Source organism: Strongylocentrotus purpuratus, unplaced genomic scaffold, assembly GCF_000002235.5.
Source record: "Strongylocentrotus purpuratus isolate Spur 01 unplaced genomic scaffold, Spur_5.0 spur5_scaffold_4, whole genome shotgun sequence".
Taxonomy (NCBI): Eukaryota; Metazoa; Echinodermata; class Echinoidea; order Camarodonta; family Strongylocentrotidae; genus Strongylocentrotus; species Strongylocentrotus purpuratus.
The window spans coordinates 24,118,364-24,143,499 of NW_022145610.1; the positions used below are offsets into that span (position 1 = coordinate 24,118,364).

At 40.4% G+C, this 25,136-nt stretch overlaps 2 protein-coding genes across 5 annotated transcripts in view; both read right to left on the reverse strand.

The window, feature by feature from the left end:
• Nucleotides 1-4,363, reverse strand: part of LOC589592 (outer dense fiber protein 2) — a 32,258-nt gene extending 27,895 nt beyond the window's left edge. The window contains exon 1 of one of the 2 annotated variants that reach the window (XM_030997455.1): nt 4,016-4,363. The gene's annotated coding sequence lies outside the window, so the exon portion shown is untranslated. The remainder of the gene's footprint in view (nt 1-4,015) is intronic. The other variant, XM_030997453.1, reaches the window with a different exon arrangement.
• Nucleotides 4,364-7,062: 2,699 nt separating this feature from the next.
• The window catches only part of LOC753544, a 30,237-nt gene continuing 12,163 nt past the window's right edge, over nt 7,063-25,136 (reverse strand). Inside the window, exons 9-20 of one of the 3 annotated variants that reach the window (XM_030997519.1) lie at nt 24,947-25,111; nt 24,199-24,266; nt 23,284-23,366; nt 22,775-22,881; nt 21,376-21,467; nt 20,422-20,516; nt 19,855-19,943; nt 14,293-14,430; nt 13,157-13,358; nt 11,471-11,526; nt 9,359-10,652; nt 7,063-9,148 (exon numbers count right to left, since the gene is read on the reverse strand). In XM_030997519.1, coding sequence (XP_030853379.1) covers nt 7,458-9,148; nt 9,359-10,652; nt 11,471-11,526; nt 13,157-13,358; nt 14,293-14,430; nt 19,855-19,943; nt 20,422-20,516; nt 21,376-21,467; nt 22,775-22,881; nt 23,284-23,366; nt 24,199-24,266; nt 24,947-25,111 — 4,080 coding nt within the window. In that variant the 3' untranslated portion in view covers nt 7,063-7,457. Of the gene's footprint in view, nt 10,653-11,470; nt 11,527-13,156; nt 13,359-14,292; nt 14,431-19,854; nt 19,944-20,421; nt 20,517-21,375; nt 21,468-22,774; nt 22,882-23,283; nt 23,367-24,198; nt 24,267-24,946; nt 25,112-25,136 lie in introns of all 3 variants that reach the window. The other 2 variants (XM_030997518.1, XM_030997517.1) reach the window with 2 other exon arrangements.

A 25,136-nucleotide genomic window follows, 5' to 3' on the forward strand; every position in this document is an offset into this window, starting at 1 on the left:
TGGCTATTTAATCGTTGCTGATTTAAAGCCGGTTATGGCCTCAGAGAAGGTTAAAGTTAATTATGTGACTGAGGAGACCCTTCTGAGGGTTGTCGATAAAACAAAGTCTGGCAAAATTATGAAGTGGAGGGAGGAATGTGGTAACTTAACAGAGGAATTATTTTTGCAGTGTCCCCGTCTCCATGAAGCCAAGGAGCTTTTACGTTTATTTGATTTTGAGCCTTATCAGGCTAAGATAGTTAAACCTACAGATGGAGGCCCAGCTGGGCCTGTAGCCAGTTCTACGGCTGAGCGACAGCAGGGGAGGAGCTCGCCGCAACCGGCCAGCTCCCCAGCCGAGCCCACAGCCGAGTATCGGCTTCGGGCCGTTGACTGTCCGCCGTCCAGGGAATCCCCGCCCGACAGGTCTTATCCTCCTAGGGAATCCCCGTCCAGAAAACCCCCGCATAGGGATTATTGTTATCCCCCTTCTAGGGAATCCCCTCCTAATAATTATGGTCCGCCTTCCAGGGAACCCCCACGTAGGAATTATGTTTACCCCTCTTCCAGGGAATCCCGACCCGACAACCAGTATCCTCCCAGGGAATCCCCACCAAGGGGTCAGGTAGATTACAGGTCGCAGGGGCGCCGAGATTGGCCCCCCCGTCTGCCGAGGTCACTTAATTACGATGGGCGAACAAGTTGGCATTCCTTTCTCAGGAAATTCACCAGTTATGCTGTATCATGTCAGTGGAGTCCGAGCGAGTGTTCGGATGCACTAGGCTGGTGTTTGGAGGGGTCTGCCTCAGATTGTTTTTCGAACCTTAGGGATATGGGCACTAATTCTTATTACCCGATGTTGACAGCGATGGGGCGTCGGTTTGGGGCTACCCGATTTCCGGAGGAGGCCATAGCCGAATTTCGAACGGCTCGCCAACTCCCGGAGGAGTCTCTCCTTGGGTGGTCCGACCGGCTCCAAGCATTGTTCCATGAGGCTTTTGGGTGTGACCGTAGGGGTGACGACACTCAAATGGTGTTGCAACTATGCCAGGGTTGTATCGATAAGGCGGCTGGTTTAACAGCTTTAAATACGCGCCCAAGGTCCATCGAGGAGGCTCTGGATGCCATCAGGTGGGCACAGCACACCCAACGTGTAGTGTACGAGAGCGAGCCCCGCCGTTTATATCCAGCTTCTCGGCAGCAGGTGCAGCAGACTTGCATGTACGATCAGGAGGTGGACAGTTATGATACGGTTGAGGAGCCGGTAAGTTATCGTCATAGGCAACCCTATCCCCTGAATCGTTCCCCAACAGTTTCCAAAGGTCGAGATGTTCCCCGTCCGGCTCCTGTGGAGGACCGGGGGAAGGTCACAACGCCTTTTGAAGTTCAGGCCAGGAATGACATTGGCTATTTAAAAGAGGAAGTCGCCAGTCTTAAGACGCATGCGTACAACACCGATTGTATGCTAGAAGAAATACTGAAGACTGTTAAGTCTTTGGAGTTTTCTATGCTTTCCCATGCCCGCCCTCTATCTCCCATGGCTACTGGTGTTCCGGAAAACCTGGAGGGATCGGAGAGCGAGGCCGATCTCCGATCTGGAACCAAGAGGCCTACAATCGGTAAATACTGGGGTAGTTAATGTTAGTGACCCGCCTGACTCTTCGGTCGGTCCCTTGGACAAGGTAGTTAATGTTAGTGACCCGCCTGACTCTTCGGTCGGTCCCTTTGTCAAGGTAAATAATGTTAGTGACCCGCCTGACTCTTCGGTCGGTCCCTTTGTCCAGGTAGTCGCTAGGACGGCCATGGTGCCTCCTTCTAGTGGGAAGCGGGTAAGATGTAAGGTTGTTGGGAGTCCAGGGCTCCACAGAAAGGACCTTTCCCTTTTCCAGCCCACCCACAGGCTCCCATTTTGGATTCCTCGGATCGTGTTTGATCGGGGGAAATAACATGTTTGTCTTAAATATATATATTTTAGTTCACTTTTGTTTACACTGTTTAATTTCATTGTAAATCGTCCATTCTGAGTTCCTGAACTTTAAGTGTTGATGTTTTTAAACTGAATAGATAACAATTAAATAAACTGAAAAGTTTCTGCTTCGGTTAGCAGAGTTATCTATGCTGAATTAGCTGCTCCGCTTTAAGAGCTGACTAGGAAGCATTCTTTCCACAGGGAGACAGAGCACCCATGTGTGTTCGAGGCCATAAAACGGCCGGCTTTTGATATCTCCCAAGTGACACTACGTGGTTCCAATAATAAGTCAGAATATGATCATGTTTTGGGGGAGTAATTCCTCTGGATCAATAAGAGCCTTTTGGATTTGCTTGATGGTGTTGTGGGCCTGGGTGCCCTGAATGATATCAGGAACTTGCCGGTAGTGGCTATTGTGCCCCCGGGTGCCGAGTGGCCCAGAAGATGTAATCTTATTTTGTTGAAGTGTTTTCACCTTCTATATCATTTTCCATCTGATTTCAGTGATCTGCTTTTGTCATTCTAATACTTCTTATATGCACCGTTTGGCTCTCATGTGGGATTGCCCAGTTTCTGGACATTGTACCATCCAAACTGCACTTGGGGAATGGGGAGCCATTGGGCTCTTCCCCTTTTCTGCACACTTATTGCCATTCATCGTTTATGTTGATCACTCACACTTTCATGCTCGGTCACCTTGGGAATTTAATGTAATGCCCCGGTTAATCCCTTACGCCCGTGCCAAGACGTATTGCAATTTTTCATTATGTATTACCGGCACGGTAAGGGTTAACTGGTATATTTCTGTTTCTTTATGTTCTTGATCCCTGGGACATTTCCGGGACTTGAATGCTATTTAGTAATTAAATATACCAAGCTAGAGATATTTCTGGTTCTGGTGCGCATGTTACCATTCTTTATTCTTACCCATATATTGCTCAGTCTCTGTGTACCTGTACTTTAATGTTTCCCATACCAAATTTTGGAATACAGTACTTATTAAGGTATGATAAAGGCGCCTGCCCTCTGGAAAGGCCAAGACTTCACCGGTGCTGGCAAGGAGGGTCCTTGACCCATCCACCAGCGGGAACGGCGTGACCCCGCACTGCGGTACGGGAGTAGTTTTAAGTTAGTTTTAGTTTAGTTTTAGTTAGAAGTAGGCTTCAAACTCATTAAGTGGGGAATAATGTAGTGATTCAGCCTGAGCCAATACGGCTCTGGCGGGTATATGCGCGCAAGTCCCGCATTTGGCGACACCCGCGGTAGTTTTCCTGGCCATATCCCATACTGGGTAGGTTAGATTTGAACTGGAACTGCAACCGCGCTACATGCCGTCTGCTGTGTTCCTCCGAGTCTCTGATCTCAACGTAGCTACGTGGAGCTCCACACATCGGTGCTTCTTGAGACTTACTTCAAGCAGTTACTTCTACAGCCTATGGTAGGATTAACCCGTATTATATTAGTTTAAGTATATTGCGTAGTTATTTAGGCCCAGTAAGATTATATTCCGCTCCGTCACCACATCTTCATTCACTTTCCTTTAGAAATTCTACTAGATCTAATTCTCTGTAACTAACTCCAGCGAGCTCCGACGCTAAAGCTCCCTGGAGTTACTTATTATCCAACAAATTAATGACTGTAAACATGGAAACTTTTGTGCACATAAATTGTTCTCAAATTTACTAGATCTAACGTTATTGGTTAACCACAAATCACAACTGACAGTGTCAGTGACACCACAATGAATGTTGTGATTTGCAAATCTGTACTGTACATAGGCCCCTACATCAAACTGCTATAAAGAGCTAGAGTCTGCAACTAGCAACTCTGCCTCATCAATCAAAGGAAACAGAAATTGGATTGAAATATTGAGTTTTTAGTTTTCTATGTTCTAAGTTAGACCCTATCCCAATTCAACGCAACGCGAAGCGGAACAGAGATCAAGATCCAGCCCGCATCTGTGCGGCTCGCAATGAGCTTCGTTTCGGTGAATAAAACTCCGCATCCTCATGAACACATTTTTTGAAATTTCCCAGCCCTAATTATCTAATAATACCAATAACTTACCAAATCACATCAAGGCTATACAACACTTTATTGGACCTGAAGCTGGAGTTGGAGAAACGCCAACAATCGGCTAAGTGAGGCTTCTAATTGGCAAATCGGTCAAGGACTTAAATTCATCGCAAGCGCAAGCTGAATTGTGCAGACTCTAGCCTGAGACTGATGGGCTGCGGATGGCCTGGCCTGGCCTGGATGAGGGCTGGAGATCCCCTAAAAATGCCGACGCCTCGTAGCGTTTGGTCGCGTGGGGGAAGCGGATCTGCTGTTCAAGTCGACCGTTATACAAGCAATGAAAAGAAAAATGAAAACAATAACAAGGATGCGCTGTCGTCAGGATGTTTGCGGACTCGGTTGTGAGTGCTAAATTTATCGATGGTAAAAAGCTTTTCGTCTCCACTTTTTAGTTTTTTCGGTGAAGTTACATTTCGCTGTAAGAAGGATGAATAAAAAGTTTAAAAAATAAATAATTGATAAGAAAAAGAGAGAAATGAAAGAAGATGGAAGGTTCGTCTTGAAAACATTTAACCAATAATGCAAAAAACCTGTAATGGCCTGTTTTCATAGGCCTTTCCTTTCCTTTCCTAAACATTAAAAAAAAGTGACAGGAATCCTAGAATGCGCGAAAGGTATTCCCAGTGATGAAAATATACTCTATCCATACAGTGGAAAATTCAGGATTCTCCTGTGGGGTGATTATCATGTCAGATATAGAGTCTAGGTGGTTTGTGCCAATATTCTTTGATTATAATTATACCAACAACAAAAAAAACCCAAAAACCAAAAACATCAGGGCTGTCAATTTTGGTGAACTGCTTCAAGGGAGAGCATATCTCGTATGCAAACATTTTTTTTTGCTCAACTGGGGGGGGGGGGGGGGTCGAATTAAATTTATTTTATTAAAAAAAAGATTTTATTATAAGTGCTCACTACCCCCCCCCCCCCCCTTCCTCACACTCTTCTTTCCTCTCTCTTCCCTTAGCCCCCTGCTTTCTCTCTCGCTCTCTCTCACTAGCTCTTACACCTTCTCTGTTTCTGTTCATCACTCATCTTCCTCCCCATCCCAAATCGAACATCACTCCCCATAGTCCAAATGAAAGAAAATCAAAAAAAATTTAAGTTTTATGGTTTCAAGAAACATGGTTTACTCGGATATTTTAACTCCAATCAGCTGATTTCCTGTACATAGTTCATTTCACACAATTCATGCAGTTGCTGGACTATAATAAGACCAAGTATAAGATACCATTGCATTTCATACAAAATAAATACCTGCTGTCATTTATAAAAAGGATCCCATCATTCATGGTAGAAGTGATTTGCATGGATTAAGTTAAAGTGACTCAGTAACATATTTGCCTCAGATTCTGTGACAAAATCCTGGATTTAGCTCATGCTGCAATCATAATTATAAACCTTAGGTCAGTCAGGAATCCCATGACTTTTACAAGTCGATCGCCTGTCTGATTATCAAGATATTTATGATTAGAAATCAAAAATTCATTTTTCGTTTTCCAAATGGTTCTTATAACACTACAGTCTATTGGGGAAATGAGTATGGTAAAACCGGTCACTCAAAGACTTGTACTTTTTTGAGGCACTTCATGATCATTTTGAAGCACTATTTTTTTAGGGCTTCAATATTACACCACATCACAGACACTGATAACACGTAGGGCCATGCATCTCAGATTTAACATTTAAACATTGCCTTTAAAAAAATCATCAGCTGAGAGCCAGAAGGGAATTAACTCACATCATTTAACACAGATTTAACGCTTCTTTGGCTCTCAACATACAAAATCTTTCATTAGTCACACCTACGAATTACAGCACAATATTTTGAAGTGTCAATGATCTATAAGATTGTTCATCCAGGGCCCCGTCTTACAAAGAGTTGATATCAATCGTAAACTATTTGCGACCGATATATATATCGCAACTATGAACATAAGATAGGAGACTGCAAACTTGCGATTGATTGAAGGACTTACGATTGATTTGGATCAATTGCAACTCTTTGTAAGACAGGGCCCAGCTAGGTTCATTATTACAAACATCATTACAATTGAACATTAACAACCCTGTGGAGTTCAGAATAGCACATCAAATATTTAGACCGATTTATCAAATTTCATCTTTTGATTAATGAAGACCCTTATATAGAAAATTTGCACTATGAAAATGATTGTCCTTTGGAAAAATAAAGCTTGTATCAGCCTAATTATATGTATTCTCATGATGATAAAATCGTACAAATCAATACCGGTACTTTTATTTCATCCTAAAACTGGTCAAAACTGAAGGTAAAAAAATATTCAAATCCAAATCTGTCAGTCCATAAGTAGACCGAAAAATCAGCCTATTTTGGGGGAAAATGCTCCACTTAGACTAAATCCAGGAAAAGCATGGGCAATGTGTTTAAATACTGTTCCGTTAACTTTGGCACAGAAAGAAAATGCATTGAACATGCTTAAAGCGTACAGGTTAACTCTAACCTACTCACTGTCTTGCAGAGTTTTCAACATAAATATAAAATAGTTTTTTTACAAGGCACCCAACAGCAACACAACAAAGCTGCTTTATCAAGTTCCTTCACACATTTATTTACAATGACATGTTGATATTACAATATCAGGTATCAAACAACTCTCTACCAAAGAATACCCACAGGTTCAACTGTTATAAAGTTGACAACTATTCATCCATTTTCATCCATTTGTTAAACATGTTCAGTAACTACCGTGCTCTAAAAGTAAATGGTTCTTGATTTCATATTCTAACAAGGAAGGAGGAAATTAAAATACCAGGGGGGTGTTTCACAAAGATCTTAAGTTGAACTTATCTCTAAAGTTGGACTTAACGATTATTGAAAGCCATTAACATCTATGAAAATATTTTGTAAAAGTTATTTTAAAAGGCATAAAATGTTGATTCAAATCATTCATATTTTCGTATTATCAAGGAGATTTCATGTTCTTGATGTAGAATATATAAAAAGTCTAAAATACTTGAATTTCCGTTTTTGAATATATTTTATTTCAAGGCTACAAATGGCTTTCCATAATATTCAAGTCCAACTTAAACACCCCCTGGATCGTCTGTGATCACTGCCTTGAGAGAGGCAAGAATATTTCTTACGATGAGCTTGCAACAATTACTAAATCCATAATTACTACAACTGCCTCTGTGAACAGGGGACAGTTAGTATTTAGGAAATTGATTACAACGATGTCAATTTTTTACTCAAAATACAAGTGAAAGGATCATGACTGACAGGAAAGTTAGTGAATAAATGGGTTCACTCATAGAGTATACTTGACAAAAATAATTTGTCAGGAATTCTAATGGCAGCGGGTAAATTCTCCTTAAAAGCAAATCAAAGCTTTCTATTCAAACAAAATTAAAGGAAGAAACTCAACACATCTGAATTGAATCCATACAATGCTTAAACCTTTCTCGTCCGTTTAGGTGATGCTTCAGTAACATTGGAATCTTCCAAGAGTCTCTTCTTGCTCTTAGGAGATCTTGTACCTTGGCTCCCTTGTGCACTTTGAGGTATCCTTGAAGATGCAGAGACACTGTCATCGGATCCTTTCTGGGAAGGCTGAAGGGTCTCTGATGGACCTGACGATGTGCCAACTGCCTCATGTGATTGATAAAGTGATGATGGCTCTGTTGCCTCGATCACTTTCCCCACCATGGGATATCCAAAGGCCATGAGCACTTGTGGGTGCACTTCTTTCCCTGTGGGAATGTGAGTCTCTAAGGAATATTCTTCCCCTTCGCTGTCGGAATCGGATGACATATCATCAACGTAAGCTAGCCGTCTCCTCTGGTCTTGACCATTAGGTGTGGTCGGATTCTTTTTCTGTGATGCACTCCTCGTTCTGCGTGCCACTCCATCCATTTTGGCAGCATCCTTCCACTTTGAACCTTGTTTGCCTTTCTGTTCTCCTGTCCCCTCTGTTCGTCTGGGAGATTTCTTGACAGGTGTTTTCTGAACAGGTGGTTTAGATGTCTTTCTCCCGTGCTTCCACTTCCATCGCTGCTTTGGTTTGACTTCCTGTGTGTTACCTGCTTCATCACCAACTCCGTCAGTAGGAGTGACTGACTTGCTTCCACTTGGTTGGTTCTCTTCCCGCTTTTTAAGGTTTGTTTTCTTTGTTGGCTTTGGACCAAGAACCTTCTTTCTATGAGGTCCGACGATGGACAACAAGGCTGGCCAGAGGAACATTGACAGGAAGCGTGGTTGTAGAGCTTTGTACCAATCACTTTCCCTGATGATATTCAGAGCCTTTTCATGCTCTTTACTAGTTCTCGCTGTTACCCAGTAGCCATCTTTCTTACGTGATTTCTTGGAAGCACCAACAGGAACAGGAACCATCCTCTCCCATTTTCCTTCTCCAGTTTCGCTACTGCTGGCTGCAACTTCGACTGTAGCCCCTGTACGATCAGCAGAATCACCTTGAACAGGCTTGGAATGTGTCCCCTTGCTGGCAACTCTCTGACTTCCAGCACCTTCCGGAATTCCTTGCACCGTTTCATTAGATGATAGTTCCTGCAATAGACCTTCATGACCCCTAAGAATTCCTCTGTCATTGCTTGGAGTGTGCCATCTCTTTGATTTCTTGATGGTTGCTCTCTTTGCTGCATTTACCTCAAGCCGTTTTCTCTCCAGGAGCAGGGCCATGAGTCCAGAAATGGTAGATTCATTAGGGGGTAGAACTGGCAGCACTGGGTCAAATTTCACAGACTTACTACCGTCACAAGATGGATCAACCTTTGAACATTCAGCCTCTTTGTCACATTCCATAGGTGACTGATGATTCTCTAAGCTTCCACTTTCTTGTAGCTCACATGAAACATTTGACTGTGCAGATAATGAAGATTGTCCAGTGGTTGCAGCAGGTGGAATGGAGCAAGCAGTTGTCTCACTGACCGAAGTCTGTCCTGCCTGCTTCACTGACACTGTACTTTGCTTCTCCTGAACAGGGACTCTCATCCCACCAGTATCAACATCTTCAACAGCAACATGGACCTCATTCTCCTGAACAGGGACTCTCATCCCACCAGTATCAACATCTTCAACAGTAACATGGACCTCATTCTCCACTTGCAGTGATGCTGTAGTACTACCTGGGGTAAGATTCACAGGATGCCTTACTGAACTTTCCGATGACACAACAGTTCCTTGCCCAGAAATGACTTTGGTTGGTATACAGGAGGTTGCAATATTTGCTGTCTGGGATAGGTTTGGAGATGGGAAGGCACCACGACCACCCATAACAATATCTCCAACAGTGACATGGACCTCATTCTCCACTTGCAGTGATGCTGTAGTACTACCTGGGGTTAGAGTAACAGGGTTTGTGCTTCTGGGTGCAAGGTGCCTTACTGAACTACTCAATGACTCAACAGTTCCTTGCCCAGAAATGACATTGGTTGGTAAACAGGAGGCTGCAATATTTGCTGTCCTGGGTAGGATTGGGGATGGGAAGGCATGATCCACAGGCTCTTGCTTGATGCAGTTGAGAGGTACAAGGAACCCTTTCCCTGGAACATGGATAATGCCTGACTGCTGTTGCAGAGGGGCCCTGGTCATAGGTAAACCAATCGGCTGCAGAATACTGGAACCAGGTTGCAGAGGTCCTGGGGCAACCGCTGGTGGTAAACCAACAAGATGAGGACCAATGGAAGCAGGTTGAATAGGTAAAGGAGCCAGTCCCATGGGCAAGCCAGTCTGCTGTGGAGTATTGAGTATACCCTGCATTGGTAGTGGAGACCCAATGGGGGATGGTAGGTGGTTGGTCATAGGCAAACCACCAAGTTGCACTGGAGTTTGTACCATTCCACCAACTCTTGGATGCATTAGGGTCACCACTTTTCTTACAGGGACATTGTCCCCAAAATGGGAGACATAGTTCTGCAATGGCACAAGGTAGCCACCCCCAACCTTAAGAGTACCATCACCAAAGACAGAGTTTGTTCTACTCACACCTAACTTAGATTTCACAGTTTGCCTAGATGGAATAAACGCAGGTCCTCTTTGTAGAGGCGGTGGGGTGGGAACACCTGCTTGTGGCATCAGCATATTCCCTTGCATCATCATAACATTATGTTGTGGCACTGTTACATTTCCTTGTAGCATCGGAACGTTCCCTGGTGACATCATAACATTTGCCTGCGGCATTGGAACATTTCCTTGCAATGATGTAACATTTGATTGTGACATCGGAACATTTCCCTGCGGCACTGACACATTTCCTTGCGACGACGCGACACTTGATTGTGATGTCAAGACATGTGCCTGTGACACCTGTTTGGAGTCTGTGGCACAAGACTGTAGCTGAACTTCAGACATGGAGGCACCATCTCCTTTCTTTTCATGTCTACTTTTCTTTGATTTCTTTGATTTCTTTGATTTCTTAGATTTCTTTGATTTCTTAGCATTCTTTGATGACCTAGCTTTACTCTTTGATGACTTGGGGTCACTCTCGGCAGGTTCTGCTTTAGCATCCAAAGCCTTAGCTCTTGTGGTCTCTGGGATTAGCTGGTGATCCTTGAGAACCTTGACGCCTTCGGCGTTGGTGAGCATGGACGCAAGCAAGCCTTCGTTGCCCTTTATGTTGATATCCAAAGCCTGTTATGGAAATGATCAAGTAGAAACCATTGTACAAGGTTGAGTGACTGAATATTTTTTGCAAAACTTACATGACATATTCTTGAACAAAAAAATTACTCACCCCATAAAATACAGCAAAGGAAAGAGATCTTTATATTCGAACAAATGTTGTAAAATATTGGAGAAAATTCAAAGATTGCTTGATATACATATTTATAAGCGTTTTTACAATTTACCAAACTGGCCGGATTTACTAAGATGACCTAGAAAGACTTAGACGTTTAAACAAATAGATAAACTTTAAATAAACTAAGATAAAATATACAATCATTCTTCAATATCAAATTTCTTGTTTTCATACGCACAATTTCGAAATTCAGAGTTAAGACTATATATCCTGTTGAATGTGTTACTGATGTGTTTTCTGTAATTAATGGAGTTTCATTATGCATGCTTCTGATTGTATGTTTTAGTCATTCATATTTTGATCGTTCGTTGTGATGTACATTTACTTTGTAAATTGAGCAATTTCAGCTTTCCAGCTGCATTACAATAAACCAAATCAATTCAATTCAATTCAATAAAAGTGATTACATGGAGAAAAAAAAAATATACCAGATGAAATCATGGAGCTGATTGCCATTATAGGTAAGAGAACACAGACCTTGCAAAATATGAAGTTTAATCACTCTTGTTTTACCTCTCATGTCAATCTACATTCTTTATTCTGTGAAAGTTGGTGATGCACGGATCCCCCCCAAAATATTTTGGGCTTACCTTTTGAAATATTACTCTTTATCTTTAATTATTAAAGAGAAACAGAATTTTATATTTACCTTCAGGATGACGGAGAAGAGATAGTGACGTCTTTGTCTTCTCACCGATTTACTTCCTGTAACAAATAAAAGCGGAAATAATATGAATGCATAAGAAAGAAAAAAGGGAACTGAGCTCAGCATGCATTCAAGATAAAGTTAAGTACTGGTCATGTGATTGCATTGTGAAAGAAAAGGTGTGGAATGGATCAGAAAAAGTTGATCATGTAGCATGTAAGTATTGGTGTGTACTGCAAAGTTCTTGTGTCATCAAAATCATAATAAATATGGCCCAGTCTTGGTAAAGTAACAAGCACTGTACACAGAAAGATGTACATGGGACCACACAAATGGTGTCGGGCTACTAACCTTTAATTCCTAATCTTTCTATGCTCATTACTCAGCCAGTATACATTTTCTATCAAAATTGTTTGGCAAGTGACATTTAATTGTAATGTTGAACATTCACTGTAAGTTTCGTATAATTGTGTGAGAATTTATTTTCTTTTATTGAACCAGAACTCACCTTTATCTTTAACGTCTCATTTACATCAGAGTAACAATACCCTGAATGTAACATACCATCCAAGTTACATCTGAGTTAAACTGAAGTTACATGACCTTTGAATTCACAATATTTATGTTATGAATGTGTTCGTTCCAAGACAAATTTGAGTCAATAATAACTCCTAAAAATTTCGTTGATTGTTTTTCTACCAGGGATAAACCATCTATAAACAAATTACATTGTGGTTGGTCTTGGGAGTTAATAGTTCTAAAACGGATAAAATTAGTTTTACTTACATTTAATTGTAATGTTGAACATTCACTGTAAGTTTCGTATAATTGTGTGAGAATTTATTTTCTTTTATTGAACCAGAACTCACCTTTATCTTTAACGTCTCATTTACATCAGAGTAACAATACCCTGAATGTAACATACCATCCAAGTTACATCTGAGTTAAACTGAAGTTACATGACCTTTGACCTTTTGTAACAGTATGAAACTTTTATTTAAACTAGAAACAAACTTTGTCAAACTTACATGTTATTCATTATATTCATTTGTATGTTTCTTTGTATTGATATGAAAAAGTGGAAATAAAACAAACAAACAACAATGTATCCCTTGTTACACCAGACTTTCGCCGAACCCCAGCTTACCATAGAACATCTACCATGTCCAAGGGGTTGGCAGGGCCCATCCTATAGGCTTGATTGCATCCATTAGCTGTCTATACAACTCAGATTATACATCCTTCTTAAAGCCTATCTGTACTAGTGTACAGAAGGGATTAGACCACCCTGCAAGGTCACTGGACAGGTAGTTATCTCATCAACTCAGCTCTCAATTAACATAAGAAAAAGAGGATCATGGGGGACCAATGGTCACCGATTAGGCAGCGTTTGTTATATAGAGTGCGCAAGTAGCTATAAGTAGTGCAGTGGGCCATTAAGCCTCAAAAACACCCAAGTTAAGCCAGAATTACACCCAAGTAACAACCTAACAAAGCATACTTTAGAACATCCTCCATATCCCAGGGGTTGGCAGGGCCCATCCTATAGGTTTAATGGCATCCATCAGCTGTTTATTGAACTCGGACAAGATGCTCCTCTTTAAAACCCTTAAAAGTTTCTGAGTTATACCCGAGTTATACCCGAGTTATACCCGAGTTATACCTGAGTGACACCAAACCCCAGCTTACCATAGAATGTCCTCCATGTGCCAGGGGTCGGCAGGGCCCATCCTATAGGCTTGATTGCATCCATTAGCTGTCTATCAAGCTCAGACAAGACATTCCTTCTAGTGATGAAAGAGGCATTCTTGGCCATGAGAGGGGAAGGTGGACTCCTGGGCTTGTGTCTCTTACGTTTGTAAAGCTGCTTCCAGTTCCTAGTTCCCTGCACCTGAAATTTGAAGAGAAAGTTGTTTGTTTGTTTGTTTGTTTATTTTATTTTAGCACGGTGGCATACTTCAGCATGTCCGTGCATATAAAAACAATCACAATTTTACAAAGAAACATACATTATAGATGAACATGGCTTACATACAAAGTTAACTAAAACATACACATATGTATATATACAAATAGGTTAGAAGGCGAGAAATCCAAAGTAGACTTTGAGTAAAAGAGGAAAACTATCTTGTTCTATAAATTCACATGTGCGAACAGCAGTAATATCACATAAAAGGTTCGCTTTTGAAAGGCTCTCATGCTCCTAATATAACTAATGATAATGCTACATATATTACTCATTGCAGATGTAGTATCAACAATAATATCGCTAGTGATATTCGTTTGTCTCGCAATGTATGGTCAACAAGGGATCTAAAAGATCACGACGTTTCGTGCGCCGCTGCAACACTTCGTCAGGGGATAAAATATAATGTCAGCAACCGTGTTTTATACTCTACGGGCGGACCGCAATGATAGTTTCAAAATTTGCGCCACATCTGAGCTACAAGGGGGCTAATCCTGTGTTGAAATACAGGAGTTATTGCCCTCGTCACTTGTGGCTCCATACAGATGATATACCTGTATGTGTGCAGTGCTTATAACTGTATGTGACTTTCAGCAAGACTTTCAGCAAAAAAGCCAAAATTTGAAAAATCTGAATATTCTGGATTTTCAGGTCCTAGAAATCCAGAAAAACAGAATATTCCGGATTATTCGTAAGGGTTGGCAGGTATGATAGACCCATTAAAAACAAATAAAGAGATACTATGCAAAATGACCAAGATTTTGAAGGTGTAACTGTGGTGTTAAAGCTGATGTGGAATCATCCATTTATCTGTTTACAATAATAGTGGCAGATGAAAGCTAAAAATTAGTTTACTTACCGAAGGAAATTCTCCAAGACTCTGTCTGTACTCGATCATTTCATCCAGGATTGTAACCAATGACATTCTGCTCAAAACTTCCATTGATGCACCTTCTTGAAGGCTGATGCCTTTGGCTTTCTTGAAGAACCTATGGAACTGAAGTGAAGACGATTGCAGAACGTTATTATACAAGATGTACTATTGGTGGTGTTGGTTATTTTACCTGACTGCTAAGATAGCATAAAAGCTTTTCAGGGACCTAGTAATGAGGGTTAATGCCTTACCAAAGGGCACAAGCGCATCGACTTGGTTTCGAACCCAGGTCACCGGAATACGAGACCACTGCTCTACCAACTGAGCTATCGCGATTACATGTCATATAAGATTACAGTTTCTTGGGTGTTTCCATCAAATGTGACTGTCCATACTTGATCATAATGTCTGTGGAGAGCCAGATGGGTGCTAACTCAGTGTAAAAGTATTAAAGTATCTTAGTAAACACCTTTCTGGCTCTAAACAGACAATTTCATCTAGAATTTTGTTCATGCTGTGATGATGAGCAACTCAAAAGAAGCTCTTTCAACGAAGCACCTTTGATGTACTGGATGAAACCATGCAAATCATACAAAGCAAAGCATTTGATGATTAATCAGAAAAGCACTCGGAAACAAAACGTTTTTGCTAACTTCATCATCATAGTCTTCATCATTATTATTAACCCATTCTATTCGAAAAATAGACTTTCTACTTTAGTCTAAAAAAATTGACTGATTTTCATTAAAATGGGTGCTTAAAATGTTGATAATTGTACTCCAATTGTTTCTATTTTCAAAACTAAATTTTAAAAAGTAGTCACAAAGTGCGGCAGCTTTATTGTATTGCCCAAGTTATTGAATTGCAAGCTCGGCTTCTGCCGAACCTGCTAGAGCACGCTGCCAAGGTTTGGCTTCTGCCGAACCTGCCAGAGCACGCTGCCAAGGTTCGGCTTCTGCCGAACCTGTCAGAGCACGCTGCCAAGGTTCGGCTTCTGCTGAACCTGCCAGAGCACGCTGCCAAGGTTCGGCTTCTGCCGAACCTGCCAGAGCACGCTGCCAAGGTTTGGTTTTTGCCGAACATGCCGTCAAAGTTCGGCTTCTGCCGAACATGCTGCCAAAGTTCGGCTTCTGCCGAACCTGCCAGAGCAGGCCGTCAAAGTTCTGCTTCTGTCGAACCTGCTAGAGCATGCTGCCAAAGTTCGGCTTCTGCCGAACCTGCCAGAGCACGCTGCCAAGGTTCGGCTTCTGCCGAACCTGCCAGAGCACGCTGCCAAGGTTCGGTTTTTGCCGAACATGCCGTCAAAGTTCGGCTTCTGCCGACCATGCCGTCAAAGTTGGGCTTCTGCCGAACCTGCCGCCAAAGTTGGGCTTCTGCCGAACCTGCCGCCAAAGTTCGGCTTCTGCCGAACCTGCCAGAGCAGGCCGTCAAAGTTCGGCTTCTGTCGAACCTGCCAGAGCAAGCCGCCAAAATTCGGCTTCTGCCGAACCTGCCAGAGCACGCCGCCAAAGTTTGGCTTCTGCCGAACCTGCCAGAGCAGGCCGTCAAAGTTTGACTTCTGTCGGACACGCGGTCAAAGTTCAGCTTCTGCCGAACATGCCGCCAAAGTTCAGCTTCTGCCGAACCTGCCAGAGCAGGCTGTCAAAGTTCGGCTTCTGCCGAACATGCCGCCAAAGTTTGGCTTCTGCCGAACCTGCCAGAGCAGGCTGCCAAATTTCGGCTTCTGCCGAACCTGGCGTCAAAGTTTGGCTTCTGTCGAACCTGCCGCCAAAGTTCGGCTTCTGCCGAACCTGCCAGAGCAGGCCGTCAAAGTTCGGCTTCTGTCGAACATGCCGCCAAAGTTCGGCTTCTGTCGAACCTGCCGCCAAAGTTCGGCTTCTGCCGAACCTGCCAGAGCAGGCCGTCAAAGTTTGGCTTCTGCCGAACCTGCCAGAGAATGCCGCCAAAGTTTGGCTTTTGCCAAACCTGCCAGAGCATCCCGCCAAAGTTCGGCCAGAGTAGACATCCATAGAGCATCATTCTTTCAGAGGAAGAGAGCTGCCTCTCATCTTCCAAAATCACGAACAGAAAAATGTCTCAAAACAAGTATTCTCTGTACAATCTGGCTGGAAGAATACATTTGAAGCAAATCAGAGGTGACCACATGCCACATAAAGATGAAATTTGTTTGCCCCATGTCTACACCAAGAAAGATATACAATGAATACCTCCAGGACAAGCCACAAGGCAGAGTTATTTTATTCCAATGTTGGGCAAGCTGAATTCTACAAGCTGTGGAGGTAATTATTCTTCTGGCACGTAAAACTGAAAAAGGCGAGTATGATCTTGAATCAATTTTTCATTAAGATATTGATATTTAGGTCTACATACATACAAGAGAGCAATGAGTGTGTGCCCTTTTAAATTTTCCATGTCTACATGCATGTACGTCGATCCTTCTATTTCATGCAATTTTGAATGTTAACTTACTTTGGAAGATCTGCACTATGTTCTTCTCTCAGCTCTTCTGTCAAGAAATTTAATTACTTAAGTTACTTACAAAAATCACATGCAGTACTAACTTCCCCCTTAAACAGCCATCTGCACTGTACTTTTATGTCCGACACATATTACAAATGACAGTGACCAATGCCCCAATGTGTATGGCATGTTTTCTTGTGGACAACGTGAACCCAGGGGTCAGACAGGTCAGGGGTAACCTAAACATTGCTTGACCAGCTAGAAGTGCCCATGGAATACATACACAGTATGGTAAATGTACATTGCAAATAGGCATAGTGTTGCACAAGCTCTTCAAGTCATCTTAAAGGGGCAAATACAATATAAACAGAAATAATCATTAATGGACATGGATGTTATTTTGCCCCTACAGTCAATACAAACATCTATGTTCATACATTCAGTAGAAAATTCCTTTCCAAGTTAATATCAAGTGGAAAAATATAATTTCAGGACAGATGCCTGATATCAATTGTTACTTCCTACGTTCCCACATGGCCAAACAAATTATATGTCTTTAGTATAAATGCAGTGCATGCCTTTGATTTTCCCCAGGATTAAAAGGAAGTTGTACTATATTAAACAAGAAACGGGATGATGCGAGGAGGAATATGGGAAAAAATACTATCATAGATGGTATGATTGGATCAGTCCAAAACTAATCTACCTAATAAAGTAGGTGAGTTTGACATTAAAAAACCCTCTTATGAAGATGCTACATTAAAGTTTAAAGGGAAATCCTACCTTTATAGCAACTTGCTCTGGGGAAAAGCGAATAATCATATGATAGAGATTTCTTGTTTATAGCAGGATACATGTATATGCAATCCATATATATTTTGAATATTACCCAGAGTGAAAAGGTGTTTAGGAGAACACTGGAAATTAATGATTTTAGCGTACAACAAATGGGAGAGTTTTCAGGGAATACGTCACAGTCGAATGACTATAGTTTGCCAATTTAAGATTCCCTTATGTGTAGTGATTACAACTTTTTTAAATCATAACTTTTTTTATTCTTTGTCTAATTTCCGTCAAATTTTCACCAATCTACTATAATTTTTCTACTTTCCCTCAGAGCAACTTTCTGTTTTTTAACTCCAATTCAACATAAAATAACATAATTCTGGAAAAATCTGAAGCTGCATGCTCATCAACTCACTCTGTAACAAGAGGTGCTCACTCTACCCTGCAACACAGTTACCAATGCCCCATTATATACCATGTGGACTATGTGAACCCAGGGGTCAGACAGGTCAGGGGTAACCTAAACATTGCTGGACCAGCTAGAAGTGCCCATGGAATACATACCGGTACATATACAGTAAGGTACATGTACATTGCTAATAGGCATAGTGTTGCACAAGCCCATCAGGTCATCTTAAAGGGGCAAATACAATATAACCAGAAATAATCATTAATATACATGGATGTTATTTTGCCGCTACAGATAATCTATATTCATACATTCAGTAGACAATTTCTTTCCAAGTTAAAGGGATCGTTTAACAATGTTAAATCTGAGATACACGGCCCTACGTGTTATCAGTGTCTGTGATATGGTGTAATATTGAAGCCCTAAAAAAATTGCGCTTCAAAATGATCAAGAAGTGCCTCAAAAAAGTAAAAATCTTCGAGTGACCGGTTTTACCATACTCGTTTCCCCTATAGACTGTAGTGTTATGAAAACCGTCAGGCGAACGGTTTTCAAAATGTGTAATTCCAATCATAAATATCTTGATAATCAGACAGGCGATCGGCTTGTAAAAGTCATAGGGTTTCTGACTGACCTAAAGGTTTATAATTATCATTGCAGCATGAGCTAAATCCAGAATTTTGTTTCAGAATCTGAGACAAAGTTACCGGATCTCTTTAAAACCAAGTAGCAGAATATAATTTCAGGACAGATATGCCTAACATCATTTGTTACTTAATTCCTACCTTCACACATGGCCAAAAAATTTGCAAAGAGTACCATAATGATTTCAATTAACTGCATACAAATTATATGTCTTTAGTATATAAACAGTGTTTGCCTTTGTTTTCCCCCAGGATTGAAAGAAAGTTGCACTACAAAGAAACGCCGGGATGATGTATGGAGGAATGAGAAGTTTTTTGTCAGAAGAAAACTTTGGCAGGGTGGTCTTGCAGGTTCAGCAGGAGCCAAACTGTGGCAGCGTGCTCTGGCAGGTTCGGCAGGAGCCGAACCTTGGCAGCGTGCTCTGGCAGGTTCGGCAGAAGCCAAACCTTGGCAGCGTGCTCTGGCAGGTTCGGCAGAAGCCAAACCTTGGCAGCATGCTCTGGCAGGTTCGGCAGAAGCCAAACCTTGGCAGCGTGCTCTGGCAGGTTCGGCAGAAGCCGAGCTTGCAATTCAATAACTTAGGCAATACAATAAAGCTGACGCACTTTGTGACTACTTCTTTAAATTTAGTTTTGAAAATAGAAACAATTGGAGTACAAATATCAAAATTTTAAGCACCCATTTTAATGAAAATCAGTCAATTTTTTTAGACTAAAATAGAAAGTCTATTTTTCGAATAGAATGGGTTTATTATAATCTTCATCAAAATCATCACTGCCATCATCATCACTATCCCCTTTTTCCTCCCCCTTCTCTTTTTCATAATCATCATCATCATCAGGCCTAAAAAAAAAGATGTTGTATTGCCCTCTGCGGCTGACCCCAAAATCTTGAAATCTACAGTCGGCTTTTAACTGGGGGAATAAAAAGATTTAAAAGCAAAAAAAAAAAAAGGATTTCAGACCGACCGACCCATGTTTTGGCACCTAAAGGGCAATAACTTTCTTTTTTTGGCCTCATCATCATCATCATCATCACCATCATCACCACCACCATCACCACCACCACCACAACCATCACCACCACCACCACCACCACCACCACCACCACTACCACCACCACCACCACCACCACCACCACCACCACCACCACCACCACCACCACCACCACCACCACTACCACCACCACCACCACCACCACCACCACCAACACCACCATCTTTATCAATGGATTCCTTCTATGCTCACCAGTGAATTGAAGCGATGGAGAACAGAGTTTGGTGTGCGGGTGATACCAGTCATCTCATTCAGCTTCTTTGCAGTGGTCACCCAGTTTCCTGCATGTACAGAGAGAGGTAGCGCATGAGGGAAATGGAATGTGCATCAATATACAAATAATACACATCAGTGAGGGCATTAGTAAGAATTACCTACACAAGGTACCTCTGAAACAGTCTAACACTAACAGAACCTACAGAATACTATGCTCAAACATATCAGTATTTGGAGTAATATCACATATTGAAGGAATAAAAGTGGAAAAGTTTCCATTTTGACATTATCACCAAGAATAGAAGTTTACATTGTCTGAGAAATCCATAAGGGCTTCACTAACAGAACCTACAGGATACTAGCTAAAACATATCAGTATTTGGAGTAATATCCAAAATTGGAGGACTTGTAAATGACAAAAAATTTCACTGCAAGAAACCGTCACGAATTGCAAAAATTCTGTGGCACGAACGTTTCATGCTAAGGTTTTGGTTCTAGGGTAACCTTATGAGTAGAATGAATGAAAATCAAGCTTTCACTCACCGACACCATGCTCTTTCACATTTTGCAAGATGGCAAGGTCTTCCTTATAGGTGTAGTTTCCCTTTGTGTTGTTAGGATTCAGAGTGTACAGCCATCTAGGTAGAGAGAGATTGCAGAATTATATTGTTATTATTATCATTAAGTATTTGGCGTCACCTGTGCCTGGGAGGCGAAAAGCAAGAGGAATCACTGTAATCCTTGGGTCTCTCCTCCCAGTATAACTGATTGTGGTTTGTAGGTGGACCACTAAACAGGGGTTTCTCCCTACTCTTATACGAATAGCGCAGTGGGTTCTTAAAGTACAGAGGTCATGATTCTCCTCCCAAAAGAGCCTCGTAGCCAAAATATTGAAAGTACAGTTAAGGAGCATCTGATGACTGGAAACATAAATTTTTGTGACAATTTAAAAATGTGTGTTTCTCAAAAAAAAAAATTCTATTATCTAAAAAATCATGCTATTAATGTTCGTGCTCTTTAATCCAATAGATACGATATGAAATCTGTACAACGCACGTTACCCATAGTCTCCAGCCAAAGTTATATCACACTTGGTATTGAAAGGGTTAAAGATAAAGGTGAGTTCTGGTAAAGCGATTACATTGAAAAAGAATAGGGGTGGAATGGATCAGAATCAGTTGATCATGTAGCATGGAAGTATTGGTGTGCACTGCAAGGTTCTGGAGTCATCAAAATCATAATAAATTTGGCCCAGTCTTGGTAAAGTAACAAGCACTGTACACAGAAAGCTATATATGGGACAACATTTCCTTGTCTTTCTATGCTCATTACTCAGCCAGTATACATTTTCTTCCAAAATTGTTTGGCACATGTCATTTATTTGTAATCTTGAACATTCAGTGTAAGTTTCGTTTGATTCTGTGAGAATTAATTTTCTTTTTTTACCAGAACTGGAGTTTATCTTTAATCTAAGGCGACCCAACAGCTAAAACTAACCTGTCTCTTATCTGGGATGAATGTCTACCCTTCACAACCTCAGCTATCTTGGTCCACTTGTGCCCATACTTCTCCATGCCTCTAAGCAGAGCCTAGATATGCAAAAGAATTGTGGAATAACAACATTAAAGGGATCCGGTAACTTTATCTTAGATCCTTTAGAAATAATCCTTGATTTAGCTCATGCTGCAATGATAATAATATACCTTAAGGTCAGTCAGGAACTCCATGACTTTTACAAGCCGATCGCCTGTCTGATTATCAAGATATTAATGATTGGAATTACAAATTTTGAAAAACGTTCACTGAACGGTTTTATAACACTACAGTCTATTGGGGAAAACGAGTATGGTAAAACCGGTCACTCAAAGATTTTTACTTTTTTGAGGCACTTCTTGATCATTTTGAAGCGCGATTTTGTTAAGGGCTTCAATATTACACCATATCACAGACACTGGTAACATGTAGGACCGTGTATCTCAGATTTAACATTGTTAAACGATCCCTTTAAGAGAGCTGTAAGTAAAGCCTTTTTTCGGGTATGAGTTGATAAACCATGGCAGTTTTTAAAGCCGGTCTGCACTAGTTTCGCCAGGGGGATTAGACCTCCCTGCAAGGTCACTGACAGGTGGTTATCTCATCAAATCAGCTCTCAATTAACATAAGAAAAAGGGGATCATGGGGAACCAACAGGCACCGATAAGTAGTACAGTGGTGCTTTAATACAACTGATAATTGATATTGTTAATAACTAATAACAGTTCAAAACATTATAATAAATTCTAATTGTGTATTAAAGGGACTTTGTAACATTGTTCAGATGAGAGATAGTGGTGCTAAGGTAGTGACTTCAATGCTAGATGTACAATTAAAGATAACCTGAAAATTTGAGTGAAAAGGGATCATTATTCATGGTACAAATTGGGAAAAACTGATCTGATTGATTCCTTAAATCTCCCAACTATATTATTCTACTTCTATTCTGCTACTTGTCAAAGCCTGTTCAGCATCAAGACAAGGACAATTTAATTACATTTTAGGTGAATGTAAATCACAAAGCAATAAAATGGCTCTACATTCCATTCCAGACAGTTAAGTGTTGACAGATTTTTATAGCCTGTTTAATGTATTTTTCTCATGGAAAAACGGTTGGGAAAATGCAAAAATGGTTGGGAGAATTTACTGTTAATCACTGTTAGAGGGTGCCTCACATCGACGCCTTCAAAGAAAACCATAGATATCTTTGAGGTTTGAGAATTTGTTCAGGATTTTTTGCATGTCAGAGGGTTAGTATAGTAGAAGGAATATAGTAAGTAACATTTTATACAAAAATTAAGCAATTTTTTTCATCAACCTTCAACAATGTTACCGAGTCACTTTAAAAAGTGCGGCCATTTACCTCATCCTCTTCTTTTGTCCAGAAGCCCCCCCTCGATTTTGGGTTGAGCTTTTTCAACCATCTTAATGAAATTTGCCTCGCTAATCTCTGATCCATGAAGTAAGACACTACAAAAACAAACAAAAGATGAAATACATTCATGATTGAGTTAAATATTTTAACAATAATGGTATGTATAGCATCCATCAAAGCACAAGAACATAAAGGAAATTAAATGGTACTAATTAAAGATTTAACATTTTACACAGCAACAATTATGAATCTCTCGACTAAAAACTAGTAATATATAGTTTGTTTGTATAGAACTTACACAGAGGTTTCCAGAATTAGAAAGAAATCCAGGTTTCAAAACATTAGTTTGAATGCCAAAAAATAGGAATAATTCCTTCAGAATAGGAAAGGATGGCAGCTATGATAACCCCTCTATTGCCCTAGGTAAGCATACAGAAAAATGCTGCATAACACTTTTATATTTTGTTTCCAGCTAATTATCTTTACTTTTGTTTTACCTTTGTTAAAGTGGATGTCATTGCCAACTTTAAACCTCTCAGCTAAGTCCATAATGAGCTCATCTTCTTCTTGTGTGAAGGGCCTGTAAGAAAATAAACAAACAAACAAACAGACAAAGATTATAATACAGAAATCATACAAAAGACTGCAGCATCGATTACAGTTTGTAGTGGGGCATTTGCGCCTATCAAGTTAACTGTGTATCCTATGCAGCAGTGTAAAAAAAATATTAAAAAAATTACCAAAATTATTTTTAGATTTGCCATCTTAAGCAGGGCTCCCACTTAGCCGAGTTAGAGCCACAAGTTGTGGCGAGCTGGCGCGATCTTATGGCAAGCCATTTTATCATTAAAACATATTTCTTGATATCACAAAATTGAATTCTTGATATCACGAAATTGAATTCTTGATATCACGAAATCGAATTCTTGATATCAAGAATTACCATTGCTTTACAACGTAAAATTATTTCTTGATATCAAGAATTTATTTTTTTGGTATCAAGAAATATGTTTTAATGATAAAACGGCTTGCCATTAGATCGCGCCAGCTCGCCACAACTCGAGGCTCCAACTCGGCTAAGTGGGAGCCCTGCTTAACAATGCATTTGCATCGATTCTTAAATACCTATTTGTTCATTTTGAGCAGGGAAAATATATGGGAGTGGAGAGCAAATTATCTCTAGTATAGCTCAAAAAAGAGCTTTGGTAAGAAAAGAAAAAGAAATATGAATATATCACTAGCAAATATAACTTTTTACAATGGCAACAAGAAAACAATTTCTTGCAATATTTTACCTTTCCTGTACATCAACTAAAATTGATTGTAATTGTTTTGATGTACGATCATGATGTACTAAACATCTTAAACAAAAATTATTCAATGCAAAGAATTACATTTTCATCATGACTTACCTTAACACATACGCAGAGATCTCTCGATTTTGAAAGTTTGAGAAGCAGTCAAATGGAGACCTGTTTGTCTACACAAATCAACAAACAAACGAAATAAATAAATTTCAGTCAAGAAAGCTTTTAAAATATAAAATTGTTTATCATAAGATGTATAGAAATTCTGACACAAAAAAAACCTCTGGTTGAACCAATTTAATCAGAGAGAGATATTTCATCTAAATTAAAATTAAAATTTATTTCCCATTTTAGATTCCAAAATAAAAGAATAAGCATGAAATTCATAAAATTGGCAATACACAGTATAGTTTTAAATCTTTATTTTGATGTTCAAATTGGCAAATTCATGTTGTACTTTGTGATTTCCTTCATAAAGGTACATTTATTATACATATTATACATATAAGAGATAAGTGGAGAAAATATTTGGTGTCAAAAACTGCCAATTTGAGGAGGTAGGTGTAAAACTGATTCAATTCGACTTCAGGTGAATTCTGTTCACATTCACAGTTTTTGGTAATTGTACAAAAATCAACATTCACTTGGCATTCACAAAAATCAACAAACAACTGGGACCGTTTCACAAAGCCTTTTTTCAATGACAAATGACAAAAATCAGTAAAAAATCTGCAGTTAACCAATCAGGAGCATGGATTTCAGTAGCTTATAACAAAAACTGGCATTTGTCACTGATGACAAGTTTTGTGAAATGGGGCCCTTCTATAGGATAAGAAATGAAAGATGTAGTTACCCCTAGCTCATTGATGACACCCGTCCAGTCTCTTCCTTGAGCGGTCTCCAGGATCCCATCCAGGCGTTTCTCCTCTTCCTTGGACCACGCCTTCTTGTTGACCGATGGATGGAGGATGTTCTCCCATCTCAGCTGGCACTCAGTCGCAGACCTCTCACCGTTCAGCTTGATTGAGAATGCAAAAATGAGG